The sequence below is a fragment of the Lonchura striata genome, chromosome 2, assembly GCF_046129695.1.
Source record: "Lonchura striata isolate bLonStr1 chromosome 2, bLonStr1.mat, whole genome shotgun sequence".
NCBI lineage: Eukaryota > Metazoa > Chordata > Aves > Passeriformes > Estrildidae > Lonchura > Lonchura striata.
This window is the reverse complement of record NC_134604.1, coordinates 66,323,249-66,346,124: the sequence shown is the minus strand read 5'-3', so window position 1 is coordinate 66,346,124 and position 22,876 is coordinate 66,323,249. Positions and strand designations below refer to the sequence as shown.

The 22,876-nt window shown below is 33.8% G+C and overlaps 1 protein-coding gene across 5 annotated transcripts in view; it reads left to right on the top strand.

Moving 5' to 3' along the window:
- NBEA (neurobeachin) overlaps nucleotides 1-22,876 on the top strand; it is a 451,486-nt gene that overhangs the window by 164,075 nt on the left and 264,535 nt on the right. For 4 of the 5 annotated variants that reach the window (XM_021541930.3, XM_021541925.3, XM_021541923.3 and 1 more), the window contains 2 exons: nucleotides 6,556-6,994; nucleotides 18,797-18,951. In XM_021541930.3, the coding sequence (XP_021397605.2) occupies nucleotides 6,556-6,994; nucleotides 18,797-18,951 (594 nt within the window). The remainder of the gene's footprint in view (nucleotides 1-6,555; nucleotides 6,995-18,796; nucleotides 18,952-22,876) is intronic. The other variant, XM_021541926.2, reaches the window with a different exon arrangement.

Here is a 22,876-nt window from a genome sequence, read left to right as displayed (position 1 = left end):
GCTTTTATTTCAAAATGTAAATATCTAGTTTACTCTAAAGCTAACATTTATTTAATATATCTTCTAATTCTCTTATTTTTATTGTATCTTTTTAGGATCTTTTTGTTAAAATCTTGGTAATGCTTTGGTTTAAGACATTTTGTTTGGCAGCTAGGTAATCAATCAGATGGATGTCTTATCCATCAAACACTGAGTGAAAGACCTTTGATTAGTAAAGAGGATTTAAGACATTGATTAAAGGCATTGCCTAAGCAGATCAAGAGGTTGTGTCTGTCATAAATGGCTCTTTCAATGTCCTTTCTGTGGTCAAGTTAGGTATGGCCTGCCTTAATGACTGCAGGGAAAGAAACAAGTGATAAAACTTTTGAGGAATTAGAGCACATAGAAGAAATTTCCAGTGAACAAAAAAAGAAGACATGCACTTGCGCTTGTCCAGCTGTGAACAGAGGCTGATGGAAACTGTCCTCTTCAGTCACTTCCCAGTCTTGATTTTCCCATCCTAAGACTCTCCTGCTTGATCCCTCTCCCATTTCAGTGCCCCTCTGCTTTTCTTGGTTGACAGCTACATCCCTTCTCCTCACAAATCCACTCTAGCTAAAAGGAAAATTCCCTTTGTCTTAAATCTCCTGTACCAAGATCTGTGCCCTTCCAATTGCCAACCTACCCCGGATGATTTCCTGTCTGACTTTCCTCAGTCACCTCATTTTCAGCTGTGCTCCTGCCCTCAGCCACACCTATTGAGCTCTGAGGGGTATCCTCCTTGTAGCTTTTCCTTTTGCCAACCAGAAGCTGCCATGGCATGTGCTCTACTTCTACCTCTTAGTGTGCACACGTAGCAGCATGCTGTTAAACAGCTGAATCTGCGCTGCTGCATTGCTGTCCTGGAGGAAGGAAAGGGACAGTGTTTGGTCTGGCAGGAATTTCAGAAGTCTGGATAAATATGTTGGCTAAATAACAGATGCAGGCTAAATGCGGGCTGCGTTTATCAAATGTTTTTGTAGATAAAAGACTGATAGTGAAAGAATGGAAAATTGTAACCCTAAGCCAGGCTCTTTCCCCTCACATTTTAATAAGACAATTTACAAAGAAACTTGTTTAAAAATATTTTAGAACAGCAAATGAGTTCTGCTCTCAGTGTTGGTCATGTTACTTTGAGAAATAACAGAACCCCATGAAGTCTGTTAGTGGGACATGACTAAATTTGCCTATTAATGAACAGTTACATGAAGATTAATACCAGCCAAGCTGCCAAAATGAGTAGATTCTACATGGTTGGGCCATGATCATGATAACTATAAAGGGAATATTTACTTTGATAAAAATGCTTTCACATAGAAATACCAACAGAAGAGAAGGTCATGAGTAACAGATAGAGAGCAGCTTGGAATCTTAATGCTTCTTTTAGGGGATCTCTACTCACTGTTGTGCCTCAACCTCCAGGGACATTTCTATTGCAAGTTCATTCTTGCTTACTTCTCTCAGTGTACTTTTAAATCAGACCCTTATTAAACTTTGATTCTGTTTCCTTATTTAGTTTCTCATCCCAGTTTAATCATACTGCTTCTTACACATGAAAATTAGTTGACATCATGATGTTGCAGGGAAGAATTTTTCCACTCTGTCTTTATGGCATAGACTTTAGAAATTGATTTGTTGACTCTTACACCTATGGAGGAAGCTGCAATATCACTGCCTTCTTGGAATTAAAGCATTTTCAGCTTGTAGGGTACTGTTTCTGGAAGTTTGTAGAAAACTGCAAATGTTTTATAAAAGGCAACTCTTAAGGTTATCACCAGTGCTTTAAGATAACTATGCAGAAAAACAATTCATAAATTTTTCAGTGCTAATGTAAAGGTGATGGCAAATTCTATCTCAAGATTGCCCGAACTCTTTCACTGCCAAATGTTTCTTTATTGTTTACAACAGAAATTTGACAATTATTTGGGATAGTATTACTTTTTGATATTTTTCAGCCATATTGTAAGCAATTAAAAAAAATAATTTACATTCATCTTACTTTTGAAAAATTTCAGCACATTTTTATCTAGGAGGAACGTTTAATGATATGAAAAGGAATAGAAGATGACAGGAATATACACTTATTTTTTTCCATCTTTTTAAAGTAAATGAATATTAAAAGTGTGATTTGTATCATCATTTGGTATAATGACGAAATTGTGTGTATTTGCCTTACATATGAAATGGCTCATTATTAAGTTAATAAACAGGAGGAGTGCAGCTTGTATTTTTTAGCCATATGGAAGCAGTGCAAGAGGTATTTAGGTAACTCAGTAGGTTAAAACAATTACAATACACATCATAAATCACAAGCAAACAAGATATTTTAGGGAAGGAGCGTGACGGATGAGGTCACCAGATATACAATATGTCATTTAGTTAACTTAGGCCCATATTTTTCCCATAATGTAGTAGATGAACTCATTAGTTAGAATGAAAAACAGTAAGAAAGAGGCATCTGGCTTCCAACTGCCTGTTTCTGACAGGGTTAAGATCACTAGATCTAGTAATGATTCTGTTTTGTCTATTGCCATGGCCTTGTGCTGTAGAAAACTGATGAGGTTTGATGAAAATTTAATGTCTTACTGTCACAATGTTAGAATCTGGACAAATGCAATCAGTTTTGGCTTTGCTTCTGTTTACCATTTTCCTAGGTTGCTTTAAGTGTTTAGAATTTTTATAAAATAATAGATGTTTCAGGTTTAAGATTTTTCAAAATCACTGTATGAATCAGTATTTATTTCTGCATTCAGAAGGCAACAGAAGTGCTAGGACATGGTGTAAAAGAATATGGAACAGAACTTAACAGATATCCAGTTTTATAATTAAAACTGGTTGGGTTTTGTGACCTATGCTAAGAACTTTACCATTTATGTAAAATAATACTAGTAATAATAATAATGCTGATCAAGAAGGTCTTATAATACATCTTTTCACCCATATTTATGTGGATTTCCCATATCCTAATTTGCTACGATTCTTACCTGAAAGATAGTTAAGAAGTCTTATCAGTTCTTAATTTATTTTTTCTTAAGGAGCAAAATGTAAATTGAACTTTTTCAAGACTTATTCATTTAGCTTGTTTGATGTTTTGAAAATGAGAGTTAATTCATTCCACTTAGTAATTTTTATATATTATTATTCATAGTGATAAATCAGACTGAGCTGAATTGACTTAGTGTAGCATATTTGTATTAGGTATTGGAGGCACAGCAAAAAAAAAAAAAAAAGATACAAATCTGATTTTTGTGTAAATTATGTATCCATTCAATTGCCTGAATTTAGAATAACTTTCTTTGATATTTTTGCCCTAAATCCTTTCAATTAGTGTTTTTTACTTTATAATATGTCATACTGAAATTTTATATCCATAAATACGATTTTACTTCCATTTTTAGCATCAAATGCCACAGGCCTCCCAGCATTTTATTTTCATTTGGGAACAAAGGTTTGCAAGTCACCTGCTGATTAATTAAGTAGAGTCGTATTTATAGTATCTCAAGATGAGTTCTATTTTTTTTAACTTGCTATGCTGATTGGAAAGCCTCTCTATAACCTTAATTATATATTGATGACTGTCACTTTCCAAACTAAAATTTATTCATGGGGAGTTTGCACTGTTTTTCTTGTGACAATCCTGCCATCCCTTTTTTTTTCCAAACTGTGATAGCTGTTGTACAACTTCTCAGTATTAGTTTGGCCAGACTATGTCAGCTGAACTCTTTTCAGCAAAAGTGGATTGCTAAGAATCTCCATAGTGTCACTTCCACATTTATCAAATATAAAGGCATACACAGTATTCATTCAATAAATGAATCCTTCCAGAGCTTCTCTAATGCTATTAATGCTTAGCTTTTGCAGGAACTATTTATTTAAAAAAGTTTGGAGCCATATTTACCTTTTCTGTGATTGGTAACTAAATAGTTACCCACTATATGATGTATCCAAATCCTTCTCTTCAGTCATTTACCAAAGATGAATTCTAGTTATAATGGGAAGCTCTGTGATTTTTAATAGATACAAAGCTTTTCACTATTAAATGCAATTTGCGGTTCTGCCATTATGCCTTCTTATAATCCTGCTTCTGTGACCATCAGTTGTACCTTGTATTTTTGTCATCAGCAAATTTCACCACAGTGTTTTAACCTGAAATCTTTAATCAAAATTTGAACAAAATAGCTTCCATGGTAGTTTTTCTCAGTGTGATAGGCTTTTCTTTTGAAAGAAACCGATGGCTCCTTCTTAGCCAGTTTCTTTTCCCACATTCTAATTATTTTCAGTCTCATAACTAAATTGCAATCTGTTATGACAATCCCAGCTTTACTGAATTTACTATAGTGACCCTTATTTTCTCTGAAAAATAAGTATTAAAGAAGCTCATTTAAGAAAGCCATTTTTTAAAATTCATCTCACTGCAATCCATTACTATTCTTTACCCCAAAATAAATCCTGAAAACTTACTTTCTGTTGAAGGCTTGCAGTTTTCTAGATAATTTTTTTCCATCTCTTAAAAAGAAAAATCCTTAATGTTTTGTCCAGTAATGTGTTACTATCTCCAGTCATTTGTTTGGCAAAAATGCCTACTACTAGACCAGTAATATCATGGATATTTCTTTCAAAATTGGCTTGGAGTCAGTTCATTACAACAGATTTTAATGTGTTGTGTCTTCTGGTTTACTCAAGGTAGTTGACTTTCCACAACTGTATTTCTATCAGGTTTTCAGTTCAGCACTGTTGACCTTAATGGAGATTGAGGTTGGGTGTAACCTAACTTCACCATGTAGTGGACCATCCTCTCTTTTCAGTGCCCTCTTTTCATTTGCATAATAATGGGGCCTTATGCCATTTTATTCACCATTCATTTCATGGGCAACAACCTGCTTTACTGACTGTCCAGTACTAATCTTCCCTTCAGTGGAGAAGTGTTATCTTTGTATGGATGGAGTTTAAAGAGGCAAGCAGAAAATTCATTAGCATCATTCTGTGGATCAGATGTCTTTCTGTGCCAAATATAGGCAGTACTAAGTTGATGTGGATCTTTTTGCTTCCTGACCTGGCAGATGCTAAATGCATTTGATGCAGCTCATAAATCCAGTTTCTACTTCCTGCTTCACAAAGAAGAGCTCATATCTATTTGATAAGATGCATTTAAGGCACTTAGGAGAAAAAGAAGGAAGTGGCTTCAGTGTTTATGGCTGTTAAAAGAAGAAAACAATGCTTCTTTATAATGGGTGATTCTGCTTTATCTTTTTAAAAGCCTCTTCTGTTCTTTCTTAATACTTGTACATATGCAGAGGTTTACATGACCATTAGTTCAAACACATAAATAATCTCATACAGATATTTTTTTATGTGCACATGCATCTACCCACACTCATGCCCATGTGCTAAATAGGTATTTTTTACCTGATGTACTGAAAAATTGATAGTGAGTTATGAGTATGTTATTAAAGTTACATATCTGAAGCATGTTTTTTTGGTAGCAGAGCTTCATTCAAATACATTATAAAATATTTCCCATAATATCTAAACCACTCTATCAGAGCCATTAAAAAAGTGTTGTTATTTCATAAATAGGACAGCTGAATTTTATAATCAAGACAAGTAATCTAATGAAAATTATCTAGTTTTAAAAGAAACTAGGAAAGAATTTTGTCAATAAAAATAGCCCCAGTTTGTTTCTCTCTAACCAAAATTATTAGTATGTAAGTTACAACTCTAGCTGACTTTTGTCAAAGCATAGCAAATTATTCATATTTAACAGAGATTTTGTGTCTGTTTCACTGAAGTAATTAATAGAGGTATGGTCTTCTCAGTTACAAGATGCTGTAGAATCCTTCTCAATCTGGAAATGTTCCAAACTCAACAGATTTCACTTGCCTATCTCTATGAAGCTATATTTATTTTGTTCATTAATTTTTCCTGAATTACAGAATTTTACCTTTTGTGGGAAAAGAAAAGGTATCTAAAAAATCAATAATAACACTTGGTTTTTCCTTCACGTATAAATTATTCTGTATTTTGTGCAATGTTATGTGTGTAGAGATGTGTGTAATACACGTTTTAAACAAAACACAAAGAAAACAAATGGTATAGCAGTTTTCTTTTGAATGCAAACTTAATATTTGATGACAGCAATACTAAAGTAAATTTTACAGTAATTCAAAAGCATAAGTGATTGCAATTTTCCCTTCTAGTAGGCTCAAGGATCATACAGTTCTGCAGTTGATAGGTTATAATTTTTAGTGGTTTTTTGCTGGCAGTATTTTGCTGTTTAATTACTGTGTGAATAGTGGATTGTAGTTTCTAAATGTCACCGAGTTTGTATAATGTGATTTTGGGCTCCCTCTTCCAAGTCTGTCTATATGCCAAACAGCTGTTAAAGGTGAAATGTTTTGTATATAGAATGAGTTTTTAAGGTTTAAAATACCATTATTTGTGGCCTTTCTAACACATTTCTGTCATATAAAACCTTATGATCATATTTTATGGGAAAATATCAAATTAAATTTTGTTATAATCTCTATTTCACTGCAGATACACCGACTGTATTTCCAGAAAATATCAAAGATAAAGAAACACCAACACCGGTTGAAGATATTCAGCTGGAAAGTTCTATTCCTCATACAGATTCTGGAATTGGAGATGAACAGATGCCCAATATTTTGAATGGGACAGACTTGGAAACCAGCACAGGTCCCGATGCTATGAGTGAGCTGTTGTCTACTTTGTCTTCAGAAGTGAAGAAATCTCAGGAGAGCTTAACAGAAAGCCCCAGTGAAATTCTGAAACCTGCATCATCAATATCCAGTATCAGCCAAAGTAAAGGAATCAATGTCAAAGAAATACTGAAAAGTCTTGTGGCAGCCCCTGTTGAAATTGCAGAATGTGGCCCAGATCCAATCCCTTACCCAGACCCTGCACTGAAGAGAGAAGCTCAGGCTATTCTTCCCATGCAGTTTCACTCATTTGACAGGTATATGGTTGGACTCATTATTTTATATTGATGTAATTCAGAAGTTTGAAGGGTTTTTATTTCTTCAAGAAGGTTATTCTACAATTGGTTGGTATTATAGAATGTTAAAAACAACTGCATATGTCTCCCTTTCTGCATTACCAGCAGACCACATAGTATAGACAAAAGTAATTCACCTTGTTTTTCTCTGTTAGCAGTGAATAAAACTCTATGAAGTACTTGGAAAACAGGCCTGTTGCAAATAAATATATGTGCAATAAAATCTTTTTTTCCTTTAAGATGCTATTTTAGTGAGAAGGAGGAGGAGTAATATCTGCTGATATAGAACAGATTGTGCAGAAATTCAGTAGAATATTCTTTCAAAGGCTTGAATCTTAATTGGATCCATCATTGAACTGTTTTCTGGTACTGAAATGCTTTGACCATGGCTAATTGTTTGCTTGGTCATGGTGGAAACCAGTTTCCTTTTAGGTCTTTAAACAACAGAAGCTGTTAATGATCAGAGATTAGTGCTTAAAACTAACTCACAAACATTTCCAGAGAGAGTCCTTTGTTGTTTTTTTTTCTTGGGCTGTATCTTCCTAGTTTCTAATGAATATACTTCTTTTAAATGTCCAGTCCTTCTCAGTCATCCTGAACATAGAAATTGTGCAGTTTTGGAATTTTCTGATCCTTCCAGAACTGTAGTTTCATCCATTGTGAGTTTAGACCTAAGTATTGTGAGTGTTGATGTGGCTATGTTTACATCCTTTCAGTTTCTTCATAAAAATATTTTTTAAATGTTAAAAAATGATTCGAGGGTTAAAGACAATTTAAAATGTGTTTTGAAAACTTAAAAGTATATTAGTTTATCAGGCATGTACAGGTAAAGTTCAAGCAAGTAAAATACTGAAGGAAATAAAAAAAAGGCAGAAAACAGTTATATTGTAATTTAGGAGGAAAAAACCTATATTTAAAGAAAAACTACCAAAATATCATAAATATCTTCATCAAGTCTTAAATAATATTTAGTGTTTTCAACATAACTTAAAGTGCAAAATATGTCAAAATTTTAGATTAAAAGTGGAGTACTTTTCCATTATGAGATCCATAAAAAAAAATCTGATGTCTTTTTGTCTCTCCATATATAAATACTGAGGCTACTTTTCTGAAATAATTATATTAATTATCGGATGGTTTCTGTTGTAAGAAAGATGATTTTATCAAGACAGGAAAAGTGAAATATTCTTTAGAAACAATGACTATATCCCACATATATATTTATATATATTATATATATATATATATAAAATATATATATATTATGTCTTAAGACTTTTATAGAGAAAGCTCATTTAAGAGCTTTTTCATTAAGATGATTTTTTTTAGTTCATCAATCTGCATATTTTTATTTTAGATTGATTTCATCATTAAATGAAAAATATTTTTTTCTTCCTATAAAGTTAAGAATTTTTCCTTATCCTCTGTAAGGAACCACCATATTCCAGAATGCATTCTTGTACATTAAACAGTATAAAACATCATGCTACATGTACAAATAATCACACCTAAACTGTAAACACCAAAAAGGTTACTTTATCTAAATTTCTACCTGGGTTAATAAGAAAAATATTTCATTCACAGAGCGATGGTTAATTCACACAATGCCAGACACCTAAATTAAAAAGGAGCATATCATCTCATGAGATGTCTTTGTCATTGTTAGAGGGAACTTGACATCAAGGTGATTGAAGACATTAATTTTATTGTGCATTTCTAAATTATAGCTCTATAAGAAAGCATTAAAAACTCCAAGGGCCTGCAGTTGGTTGGCCATAATGCTTATTTAATGCAAGCATCTCCATTTAATTGTTCTTGCAACAATGTGACTGCTTGTACCTTTTGAGCATCATTAGTAGTAGTAGATAATATAGAATTATGGAATTATTTAAGAGATGCCTTATGTCTAGAGCTTATAATTTTTGATAGATATTTCATATGTGTTTAGCAGCTAGTGAGTTTAGTAGTTTGTTTTTTCCCTGACCTGTTACCCTGATGACTAAATTTAATGATTTCCTGTTAAAAGTGCACCGCTGTGTTTGTATCTTGGTAGCATACATTGTACATGTCAACCTTTGGAATTTTTCACGTCTTCAGAAAAGAAAAAAAAAGGTGGTAATAGGTGAAGTTTAGGCAAAATAATTCACTTTTACATCATTTTTGGTGGTTTTTTTTTTCCTTAAATATATGATCCTGCTGTCTGATTTTGGTGAGTGTGGTAGATGATATATATGATATTATAACCAACAGCTATGAAGGGAAAAATGACAGGTTGAGGCAAGTCCAGCAGATTGGGAAATGTTACATTCTTTTATTCAACTAAACAAATGTTTTTGAACTGTGGCCATCTTGATAAAAATACAGATGTTCTTAGCCCATCAACTAGGACCTCAACTGACTGGTTCCACTCTATGGCTGCATTGTAGACTGATGCCCATTGTTCAATCAGTATTCCTGTGAGCAGATTTTTCATATTGCCAGAGTACTTACTTGACCACTGTGACAATCTTTGGAGGCAAATATAGGTGATGGTGTCACTTTTCCAAGTTATGAAGATGGAACAGATTCAGATCCTGACCTTATAACTTTTTGTGGGGGATGAAACAAGGGTTAGGGAGAAAAAACTTTGAATAGGATATTGAAATAATAACTGAACAAATTTAAGTAATAATTGACAAAGCAGCATGCATTTTACCTAGTGGCGATTTCTGGACATTTTATTTCCTGTAGTACCCCAATAAATATTGAAAAACTAAAATGAAATTACAGCAGGATTGTCTTTCCATATTTGCTCATGTGAATGAAATTGTGTTTACTAATATAAAATAACAGTTAAATAAGATAAACTTTTTTTTTTTTTTAGCTAAAACTATGCCTGCAAACTATATTTCTGTAGGATCTTGTCTTGCTGTAGTTTATGCAGCTTTTGGTACTTCACTGAGAAATGTGGCTATTGGTCATCTTTATTGTCCCTGGGGAGAACCATGAGCAATGGAGTGTATTGTTTTGTCAGGTTTTATTTGTTTCAGGTTTTATAAAATAAGCACAGTGGTTCCATATTTATAAATCCAGGTTAGATAAATGTATTTTTTACATTAATCTGGAGATAATTCTTAGTCCTCATGAGGGTAGATTTTTGTTTGTTTGCATTTGGATGTGTGAGTGCCTAACAAAAGAACAGTTACGGCAATTTTCTTTTATTATGATCACGGATAAAGGTAAACACCATGTAAAGTAAACTCCTGTAAATAGAGCTGAAATTGAGAACTATATTTTAGAATTCAATATTATGTGTTTTGTTCTGCATTTTCTTTTAAATGTACATTGATAATGTGTCTGTAAGAATAATTTTGTATCAGGCTACTGCTTATTCTCCCTTGGAATTTGCGCAGTTGTAAACGAAACATAAAAGCAGAAAAAGTGCCCAGTATGTTTTATCAAATGGGAGCTGTGAGTAGCTAATGTATGCAGCAGTTCAAGTGCTATCAAATGTAAATGATGAGGTGATATTGATGAAAGGAGGGGATTGAGGTCTCGGGGGGCGCTGATGACGGATTGAACAGAAGCGGCCTTGCGCCGCACGTAACTCAAGTCTGTCGTCTTCACCACTCAAAGCCGTAATGGGAGGTGGCAGTCTGAAATGAGTTGCCACGGCAAAGAGTATTATTTTTGAAATGCTTTCACACAAATCACTAGGCCCTGCATACAACTTAGTTTCATGCTTTAATGTCATCAGGAGGCACAAATTGGTGTGTCTAATTGTTTGCCACCTGCCAGCAAAATGAGCTGCCAGGCAGCCAGACGGGTTTGATTGTCTGTCAGCTCTTCAATAGATTGAGAGTGACAACATCAAAAATCTCACTTCAAACTCTGAAGCTTTGAGCAGCTTTTCAGAGACCTCTTCCCCACAAGTGCTTCTGGACAACTGCATTTTTCAATTAGTTTTCAATATATTGCTGCCTTCTGCCTCATCTGTCTTAAGGTAGCTGTAATTACATTATGAGCTATATAAACAGATTTCTGGGACACAAGAGCCTGGATCCTCAAAGTTATGACATGTCTTTTAACGTCAGACTGAATTTCTTGAAAATGGCATCCAGGTTGACATTTTTAGAAGCAAACACAAAGGGTGATTTCTCTTAGATTTGTGACTAATGGAGCATAACTCACCAACAATTCCTTTTTGCCTTCTCATCTTCTGTCTGACAAAATTCAGTCCCTCTTATTGATTTTTAGGGTTGGGGATTTCTCATTTCTTTTTTTTTTTTTTTGGTCACTTTGCATTGGTCCCACTAGATGCAGCCTAGATCATTATAGTTTTTGAATTCATTTGTGATTCTACTCAGTATTGCATTTTGAAGCTTACACTTGACTCTCTACTTCTTTCTAGTAGAAATTTCTTAGATGGGTGCTGTTATTGAAATTGAGACTGTTTGTAGCTTTGTGTCTTTATTATTTTTTCAAACTGAGGTAATTTACATATATTTTCTGTTCTTAGAATTATTTCAATGGGAAAAATGCATTCATAAGCAGAAAATCTTGAGTTCCTAGAAATTAAAAGAGCAAGTTTTTTGCTGCCATTAAAGATGTGATTTCCTTTTAATCTATTATAATTTCATAAATTGGAAGCTTATGGGTTTCCTTAGTTTATATACTTGGTGAACTCTTTAGGAACATATTTGAGAATATTTTAGCAAACACATCTTTAAAGAACTTAGTTTTGATTTTTGCAGTTTGTTTTCTTTTTTTTTCCCTGACAGAAGGACCTTGGGGGCAGTTTTAAAGGTCCTAGAAAAGGTAGACACTTGTGAGATCCAGTCAGGTCTCATACATGTCCTTCCCATTAATACAGAGATGGATGGTCTTCAAAAAATATGATTAATCTTATGTAGGTATGCTATATTTAGAAGAATTACTCAGAGAATCTGTTGCTAGGACAGTGGTGGGGTGTTCTTTTTTTCTTTTACAGTTAGCTGATAGAATGGGAAAAGACAAGAACTGTGGAAGATGCATTGAAGACTCAAATATCTGTTGTATGATTTCCCATCTTGGGGAGATCATTAGTATGCAGTGGTCTACTAAGTTGTTTAATTAGGAGGCCATATTCCTGTTAGAATAATTAAATTCTCCAAATGATGATTGCTGAAAAATAGATTTGATTTTACTGAAATCTTATTAAAAATTTGTCGTTAATAAATACATTTTAGTCTTCTCCCCACAAAAATAGCTACTTTTTAATACTGGCTACAAAATAATTGAAGAAAAATAGAGCAACTTTCCCCATGAATCAAGAAGGGACAGGTACAGGTGTTGTCTGTTCTTAGGCACTGCATTCCACATTACTTTGGCTGTCACAATAGTATGTGAATGTATGAATGAAAAACCTAATCAGTAATGTGGGAATTAAAGGACTCATCTGGTTCTAGTTGACTCAAGGTAATTTTCATTATCTTTGTGCAGTGGAGACTAGTCCAAAGAAAATACTTGACAGCTTCTCTAGAATATATTTTTTTAAGATAGAAGAAAAAATATACTCTAGAGAATGAGGTATGGTTTCAGATCCTTAGAGAAGAGGGCTGAAGTTCTATTGTCTTTATGCCTAGAAGAATGCCTTATTCACTCATTTAGTAAGTATAATGAAAGACAAAGGGAAAGCTCATTGCCACCTCAGTTTAGAAAAAAAAATCATCCTAAATTTATGAATAGGTTCAAGTCAACCAAAATTTGGTATATTAACTCTCAATTTATTTTCATCAAGCTGTAATCATATTCCCCATATCAAAACACCTCTTATTGCCTGTGTAATGTCAGACTTTTCATATTCATATACATGGAACTGTATCTGGCCAGAAGCTGATGAGGAAAAATCAGCATCTCCCTAGTCTCTAACATAATTCACTTGCTATATAGATGAATATTGTACTGCATATTTGTCTTGCTGCATATCCCTATCTGCCTTCTTTTTCAGGACTTATTGTAGCTTTTTAGCCTGACTTTTTTTTTTTCTTTTTTTTTTCAGCATATATACAGGATTAGGTTCCTCACCCATATTCATTTATACCTGATTGATTGTTCCTTTGGGTTTTTTTTTTTCTATATTTGATGATGTTCCTGACATTTAATACAAAACATATTCACTTAGATTCTATTCACTTTCTTCAAACTTATTAAACTTCCAGTATTTCTCATTTCTCAGTTTAGCCAAGACCATTAATCTTTCCAAATAATTAGGTTTTGTATCTTTTAATGTTTTCCTTGTTTATTTTCAGTATTTTAGATCATTTTAGATTCTTCAGATAATTTACCCTGGATGCAAAGGATGGGATTTCTTTATGAGTAAATACTTCTCTGTTTGATCCAAGACTGAGGATCAATGATCATCATGTCCTTGTCCTAAAACCACACGTGACATGATTCACTTTTTTCTAGTTAGAAACAAGCAATTTTTGTTTAGTACATTAGTATAATTTAATGTACATTGAGATTTGGAGGATTTGTTGCATGTGTGGTATCAAATGATTGAAAGACTCCATAATACATGGATATTCAGTGCTAATATTTAATTTGCATAAGTCCCTATAATTACATCCTATTGCTGTTGGGGGCTATATATAAATTATGAACAGGATGGGACTGTTGTGGTATGCGTTTTGAGCTGTTTATTTTTTAGTATCAGTCTTATTACAGGGTTATGACAATGGGAAGATGCTAGCAGCTCATATCTAGGCAACAAACTAAGAACTTAATGTTACAACTTACTTTATAAACTTTTTGACTAGTCACACAAAGCAAAAGCATATTGAAGTAGTTCTATCTAATCACTATAAGCACACGTACCTTTAGTTAAAACTATGCTTGTTTATTTCAAATATGATACTTACTTGTAAGACTCAAGAAACAATGCACAGAGCTCTATTATTAAGCTTAGACCTTCCTAATATCTCACTATATATACTTTTCTGCAACTTAAGAAGTTATTTTACCCAAGCATTAATATACAGACTATTGTTCTCTTTGTCCTTTCTTTCTACTTGTATACTTTTTCTGTTGACAAATCTTATAGCTACTGCTTAGCTCTAATCACCATCCTGCTGTCTCTGAAGTCTGTCTTTTGTAATGTGCCCCAAACCCTCTAATTTTAAAGAATCCCATAACATCCTTTTGTGAACCTTCCATATCTCTTCTACAAGTCATGTGTATACCTAACAATTTTTTAATCCCTTTTTTTCCTTCATGGCTGTTTACTCTGAGTTAAACCTTTCTTCCTTGGTATCAGATGTATCTTATCTTAATGCAGTCAGCCTAATAGAAGGTTGGATTTCTGTAGGATTCTGTAGGATTCAGAATGTGTTGTTAGTACATAGTAACATTGCAAGCTCAGATCAGAGTCTGAGGATGAAATTGGAAAGAACAGAGGGTAAACAATATAAATGTTGCATAGGGCACTAGATATGTACCGAGATATGGCCAATATAAATAACTTTTAGAGAAGAAATATTAAGCTTTCTTTTCAGAGAATAAGTTAGTCTAGCTGTAGGAGCAAGGTAGCATGGAATACAGCAGACAAATTGCCACCCACTTTCTAATGTGATTTTTTCTGAAACCTCTGAAGTTGCTATTTTCCACAGAACAATTCTATGAAAAACTTGCCTGAAGTCTGTACTGCCTTTTGAAGAACACTTGAAAAATCCTCATGCTTTCTACTGCTGTGGGGGAGGAAAGGAGCAAGAATATTAATTCAGCCTTATGAGGTTTCACATATCCCACAGGAGAGTAAAGTGATTCTAATTTAATTGCTGCTGCTCAGATAGGTAGCTCAAGACATCCAGTATTGAAAGCTTATCTCTGACCTTTATGTTGACCACAGTGATTAAGTTGGAAAGCCTTTAAATTTTAAAATGGAGAAGACATACAGTATGTGAATCGCAGAGAAAGAGAAAATATAGAGCTGCATAATTTGTGTGTCACCCGCACTGAGTAGCTAAATATTTAACTAAAGTCAGTTTGAGAAAGTGGCAGGTTTTTTTAATTTCTATTTTCTCTTTTTGCATTTCAATGCATTAATGATATTATTTTCTATCTAGTTATTTCATGCAAATTTCTAAACCCCTGAAGAATCCTGTAGCTATTTACTGAGGTTATTTAATGAACCAGCAATGCATGAGTAGTATGTGGGTTGAATCAACAACACTCATCTTAAGCATGATATGAATTATGATGACTTCAGGCTCAGGTTTAAAACTGGTAAAGGACACTCAGAGTAAAGGAACAGTGACTGGGACCCACAGGTATATTTAGAATCAAACACCACCCAACAAACACAGAAATAAAATCAGTTGCTACTGACAATTACTACTAAGTTTTTGCTGACTAAGTAATTGGGAATCATTTGAGACCATGATGTTGTGATTCAGACAACTGTGGGCCAGTTTGGAACATTTAGGGAGTCTGAAATATGTTTTACAAAGGAAGGCCTAAAATTAAATGCAGAAGTGTATATAAGCTTTTATTCTAGTCTGTAGATTTCTGTTCTTTCATGAAAGAAAAACCTGAATGCCTGATACATGTAAAGCATGTATTACAGTAAATTCATTCCTCAAGTCTTATTATGCCCAAGTATAATACTTCTTTCATAAGTCTCGTTTTTTTTTTTCTTTTCCTGTTTTCACTGTATGTGCTGTTGGAGTGGTTAGTTTGGTTAAAAGAAGAGTTTCTTTACTTGAAGGGCAGTTATTCTCTTTCACCTTTCTAGTTCTGCTGTACCTCTTATTGTTTTTCACATTTTTGACTACTCTGTTGTGTTGTTCATACAATTTTTCTGTCTGCTTCATGTAGATGTCATTCTGTATTTGCTGACTGTATTTTGTTTTATCAATAGGAATGAGACATTTTGACAAGGTCACCATGTATGTCATGTCAGAAAGCTGCATTTTCTTTCCGTCTGGGATGATGTCATCTCACTGATTTTCCCTATTCTTATGGTAGAGAGGTTTCTGTTGATATTTCTTGATAATTTGTTATCTAATAGAACCTGACCTGTCCTAATGTGGTGATTTAGACATGCAAAACAATGCCAGCTATGTGTAGAGCATTATATCTGTGGGATTTGGGAAGGATTGTCCTCCTTGCTACAGAAGCTGTATTTCAGTTCTAAACTACACTCATTAGGGGTCCCTTCCAAATCAAACTGGTCCTATTACATCTGGGAAATAAAGCTGACATATGTGGTCTTTGCTATGGAAAGTTAGATGATCTTTTGGACACTCTGAAAGACCACTGAACTGTTTAAATATGAGGAGGAAGACCTTGAATTTAGCTTCATCTTTAGAAAAATAGCAGGAAAATAGGAAATACTTCCACAGTGATTGTATTGCCAATTTAGTAGATACTAATACCATGCTTTATATAAGGGGAAAATTGCTTTTCTTAAAACAAAATACATGTCTTTCACTCACACTGTCTCACATTTGGAAGCCCTGGAATGAGTGTGTGTCTAAGGAGTCTGTTCAGCAGTCAGGGATCCTTTCTGCTTGCATCCAGATAAGAGGTCCAGGATCTGCTCCAATGGCATGGAGAGTGTGGGATGACAGCTGCCAAGTCTTCATCACATCTCCTGTGTTCTTCATATGTTGGCCGCTCTTTCCAGGCTTTGTATATGCCTTTTTTACCTTTATGGACCTGCCAACAGCCTCTCTGTCCTTCCCAAGCTCTTTGAGTCATCACTCTTTGTGGTTTTTGTCTGCAAGGTGATCTTGTGAAGCTACATGTTTGCCTGTGGTCTTGGTGACCTGATAATTCATGTGCCATTATAATAGGCCAGTCTAAGGTGCCTTTTCCTCCTGTGTCTTTCCTTCTTGTGTTCCAGCATAAAAATACTCCTACTCATTCTTTATTCACCCTTTCTATTCCAATTTTCTGCAAACGTAAAAGGTTATGACGACAGTTTCCTTTTTAAATTAATATATTTGGGAAACACTCCCACCTAAGAAACAAGCTTTCATTTCTTCTTGTGTTTTTATGACACTACAAGGACTTTGCTTTTGGGTACTTATTCAATATTATAACCCAAATTCAAATATTTGATTGAGATATTAATTGAAATAGAGATCTTTGTATGTAGATTGGGGGTAGCTTTAGGAAATTTCACGGTGTTATGGAGCAGATTAATAACCCCTGTAGACCCAGCTTTTTTCAGATGTAGATGCTGCTATGTAAACAGTTAATATGAGCAGTGATTGTAGGATTATTAACTACAGACAAAAGCAATTATTTTAGGGTCACTTATCTTAATCAATAGCTCTTGCCCTGTTCAAACTCATCTCTTCCTAATGTAAATGGACTGAGACAAAAACCCAGGGACATGCTTAGACTTACCTCTCTAACAGTAAGTGCTTCAGGGCAGGGGTAAGCTGTTGCTTAGAATGCAGAGACTTCAACTGCCAGCCCTCTAATGAGAGCGAGGGAAAAAATGCTTATGGATTGTTTTATACACTGTCACCCCTGGTCTTTAAAATCCAGGGAGATGGAGGATTTAGACATATAGGAACAAAGTACATTACCATAAAACATTGTTCCACACCCTATGATTCATTATATGCCATCATATTTACAAAAAAGTGTAACAAAACAGTTACTAAAGGAAGTTGTTGAGGAAAATGTGGCCTCATCACCCTAAATAATTGCCTTTAATTGTTCTTTTTTTTTTCACAATGACTAATTTTAAAGTGTGTATCTGCTTAAACAGAAACTGTACACAATGATTAAAATATATTGCTCAATATTATACAAATATTATTTGTTTCACCTTTGTTTTTCACTCAGGTTTGCCACTGAAACATACATTTAAGGAGAAGGGGGTTTTATAGATAAATGGAAATATTAAAAAGAAAAATGTAAATATAATTCTTCCACTATAAGGGCTTCTTAGTGTTGAAAAAATATCATCTCCAATGAGCAAGTCTTTTGGTCTTCACTCTTAAAAAACCCTTAAGCGTAATTTCAAATTAGGTTAAAAAGTGTTTGTTTGAGTTCAATGTTGCCTGCTTATATTTGATGTTACGTTGGATTTTCTGTATGAAATCCCTGTTATTTTCTTAAAAGCTCCAAATTCTCAAGACTGCTTTTTAAACCTCAACAATATCAATACTGTGAAAGCAAGTACTTATTGTGTTGCAGTTTTGATGTTCAATGTTCATTGTGTGCTGTTGATTTAGATTAGGATGAAAGAAAGCTGAATTTAAAATTGTTTCTTAGTCATCTCTGTGAAAGACTGATGTGTTCATGGTACTGAGGAATAACCTACTGTATTCAAATGTGTAGCTGAAAGGCAAAAATTTGTTATCTTAGGTAACTTAATTAGGATCAACAAATTGACAGTCTTTATGACCACATGTATATAGACTTCTAGTCTGCTGGCGTAACTTCTGACAGCTGACATTATCTTTGCAAATCTAGAACACACTGCAGTGTTATACTGTTGATAGCAGAGTTCTCAACATATTGAGATGGTAGAGTCTTTCCATTTCATGGGTGTTGGAACACAAATTAGGTTCTTGAGAGTGACATGAAGCTGCAGAATAAGGATAAGTATGGTTTTAGGGCCTATTAACAGAGTTTTACCCTATTTCCATAAGGTTAAGAAAATTTACAATATTATGTATTTCTCAGCAACTGCATCATACAACAGCCTAAACCCCTCACAATCAAAAACTTTTCCTGGCTCCCTTGTGCAAGTTTAGTAATGTGTTGTTTCTTTTTCCACAGGAGTGTGGTTGTACCAGTGAAGAAACCCCCTCCAGGCAGTCTGGCTGTTACCACTGTTGGAGCTGCCACAGCTGGGAGCGGGCTGCCACCGGGTAGTACACCTAATATATTTGCTGCAACAGGAGCTACACCAAAAAGTATGATTAATACAACAGGTATTGTCCTTAAATATTCTTGTGACCCTCATTTTGTCTTTGTTACCCTTTGTGGTGTTTTGTTTTATAATCATCTTTTTGTTTCTGTTGTTGTCGTTTCAAAATAAGACCTGGAAAGGTTAAACCTTGGCCTTTATTAGAGACAGTGTTTTTTCTTGGTCTGTAGTTGCAATCTTTGATAGTGCACAATGGACTTACCCAACTTTAAATAAGTTCATAAATAGTCTCAAAATTGTTTATAACTGTTGTTTAGAATTGAAATGAGCTAACTTTTCTAGTACTCTGCAGTAGAGGATGTTTGTGTTACATACCAATTAATCCCTTCTCATTTATCAAAGAAAGTAGAGGCAAGTAGCTATTTAATAAACATATTGTAGATTGTAGAGGGTGAATATTGTGCACAATTTCTATTTGTCAGTGAAAATTATGCTCTTTTAGGAAGATTTTTTAGTAAGAAACTACTTAATTTAACTGAATTCATGCCTTATCAGTAGTTATTTCTTGTGACCTATAGAAGGAGGACGAGACCTTCTTTTACAATTATTTTTAATACTAGTAATGGGATTCTCTATCATGAAGGAGCCTGTTGTCAGTGGAGGTTGGTTTCCATTGAGCAAAGAATCCTTACTGAGAGCAATGGATATTTAACTTACTAAAGTCCTTTGAACTATCTGGCTATAGTCTCTTTTCTTTCTAATAAAAGCAAAAGCACTTGAGAGAAGAGCTCTCTTCAAGGATATCACAACTTCAGTCAAGGGCTGAGAATGTGAAAATCTCTCTGGGGTTGCAGCAAACAGAAGGGGATGCTTTTGGCATCCTTCTGCTTAATGGAGTAATATGAGCTCAATTTTTTTTCTTTCCTTTTCCAGATTACCTGTAATACCTGGTAATAGAACTTTGATTTTTCTAAAGATAAAAAACAAAAAGAGCTTAAATTCTAACTTTCCTGAGGCAGATGGGAGAAATGAATACTCTGAATAATGTTATTTCTTCTCTCAACAGTCCATTTGTGTAGACAGTTCTGTTAATCTTGAATTGATTTCCTTTTAGGTATTTTTTATGTCATGCAAAAAATATCTTACACTGGAAACCTTGTTTTCCAAATGATACTGAATAGTAGAGAGCTTTTCAGTCTTCTTACTGATTAAATATCTGAACTATTTTGGCTGGAATGTAATAGCCTTTGTTTGTAAGTAATTGCATTTTAAAATCAGTCATTTCCCCAATACTGTTCTTAGTAAAGGGCAGTATTGCAGAAGGCATGGTACATTCACTGTGGCTTAAAGGCTCCTTTTTTTGACAGATCTTGCTGCTTCTTTTTTTTGTTTATGAAATTGTTTTTGATCCTAATCTATGGATTAGCTTGATTAAATGAAAAGTACTGATTTAATGGAATTTCAGCAAGTGTAAAGTTTTATTAGAACTACATACATACTGAATTCTGTAGTAAAGCATTATATGAAGATTTTAATTTTTAAAGATTTAAGTTTTATATTAACATTTTAGAAATGCTAAACATATTAATGACAGTTAAAATTAATATCCCATTGAAAATATTTAAATAAATACTAGATTAAAATACTAATTTTGCCATTTTTCATTAAGCCACACCTATGATAGTAAAAAAAATGACTCATGTATGTCAGTTTTTGAGACATATAGACTATCTAAAAACTTTCTGGTTTATATTATTTAAATCTATGAAATATCTGTGTTATTAATTATTTTAAAGTAGTGTATAGAATTTAATTGAACAGCACTTTTTAAAAATTTGCTAGAAAAGAAATTGAATGCAATTTCTTAGAAACACTAGATGTCCCCCCAAACCTATTTACAGTTGCTTTTACAGATACTCTAGAAATATACATATAGAAATAGTTATATCTATGTGATGGATAGTGCAATCTATAAGGTGTATTCTGTGCTGGACATAGGTGAAAGTTGTTTTTCTTCAGTTATTCATGGGTTATAGTCAGTGTTTACATTCCATCTGCCATTGCTGTCACAGTGAATGTCATGTCATGACTAAATGAGATGAATGTTACTGAAGTCCTTTAGTGCTGTGAATACATCTTTGGATAAATAAGTTTTCTTCCTTCATCGTTTTATGTAAGAAGCTGGCTTTATAGTTTCTTAGACTGGGTTTCTGTAATTCATATCCTGATTCTTCTATGCTAATCCAATAGTTGTAGATATTCTGTTAGATCTTCTGGAAGGTCTGTTAGATCTTCTGGAAACTTAGCTGGTTGAACAACTTAGCAACTGCATTTTTAAACACACATAATGAAGAAAATTTCATTTTGGAAGGAAAAGGGAATAAACAATAAAAATATGAATATATGAATAAAAGACGTAAATAAATACAAAAATGCACACACAGAGAACTATATATACATGAAGGCTTAATCTTTCTTAAAATATCCTCTTCTCAGTTAAGTTGCTGTGATTCCTAGGTTGGGAGAGATAGCCTACCTGATATTTTTGTGTTTCTCAGTGTGTCTGAGTACCTTTCAAATTTGCATTTAATCCAAGTCAGATCACACAGTGTAAACCACAATCCATCTTATTTTAAAAAACTGCCTAAACCAGTTCCTAATCTAAATCCTGAACCTCACCAGCTACTTTAGTGTCAGCAAGCCCAGTAAATCCTGCTTGCATTTTGATAGTGTTTTTAATTTAAATGTTCTTAAATTATCTAGTCAAAATTCCAATCTTTATTTTCTTTTACCAGTAAAAAATAGCTAAAGACAAATTAAAAAAAATCGTTCCTGCTGCCAGAGTATTTTTCACACTTACCAGCATTTAACCTCTACTTCACTTCTGGCTGACTACTTAAGCAGTTAAGAAACTATAAATGTTATGTAGATCTCTGCAGAAAACTGAAAAATAATATATACCTGTGTAATGCAAAGGACATTGATGTATCTACTGCTAAAACTGACCAGAAACAAGGAGTTAACAATTATAATTTTTGAAAATGGCCAGAATGATGTCCTTGTCTCTAAACTGGGATTCTTCACTCTTCATTGCTAACTAGGATAAATCTTGTCACCTGCCAGCCTTTTCTCTGGTAGCATTGCAGTCCCTCAGGCTTTGAACTCCAGGTCCAAGACTGTAGCTACCTCCCTTGCAGTGGTGTGTTGCAGAAGGACTGTGTGGAACAGGGGCAGCATTTATCACAGCACTCTTACTGTTCATGGCCTCTCTGAGCCTTTGCTGGTTTGCTTCAGAGAGGCTGAGCTCACAGCTCTGTTTCAGCAAACATGATAGATTGGCATTTAGAGTCTAAGTTTAGCCCTTAGCTCTGACCCAGATCACTTAAAGTATAAATGTATGCTCTGTGTGCATCTTTTTTTCTGGGCAGCTGTTCACAAACCATTGAAATGATACCCCCACTGCCCTCCTTACTTTTATGATCTTATGATTCTCCTTGACTCAAGAAAGGAAACGAAAATTGTAATTAGAGTCTAAATACTCCTCAGACATCAATTTCCCCCATTACTTCCTGAAGTGATGTACATTTTCTATCTTCCCTGTTATGTTTTAATTTCTATTTTAGTTTCTGCCTGTAGTTGCAACTGGGCAGCTAAATGTGCATAAAGAAATATATTTTAAGAAATATTTAAAATGTTATTCTCCACTCAAGCTCATATTAACTACACCTTTATTTTGAAAAGATCTTGCTTTACATTATGATGTAAAATTTTCAACTTTGGAATATAATTTGGAAATAATGGAATTGAGGTAAGAATTTATTTTGCCTGATTTTCAATAGATTTCAAGCTTATTATTTTTATACCAGCAAAGTTAAGGTATTAATTTTTTTATAAGCATATAGAAAGATTTTCACTATTTTAGAATAAATAACATTATTTCCATACTTAGAAGTAGGTGAATAATACAAAGACTATTTTAAAAGTTTTGT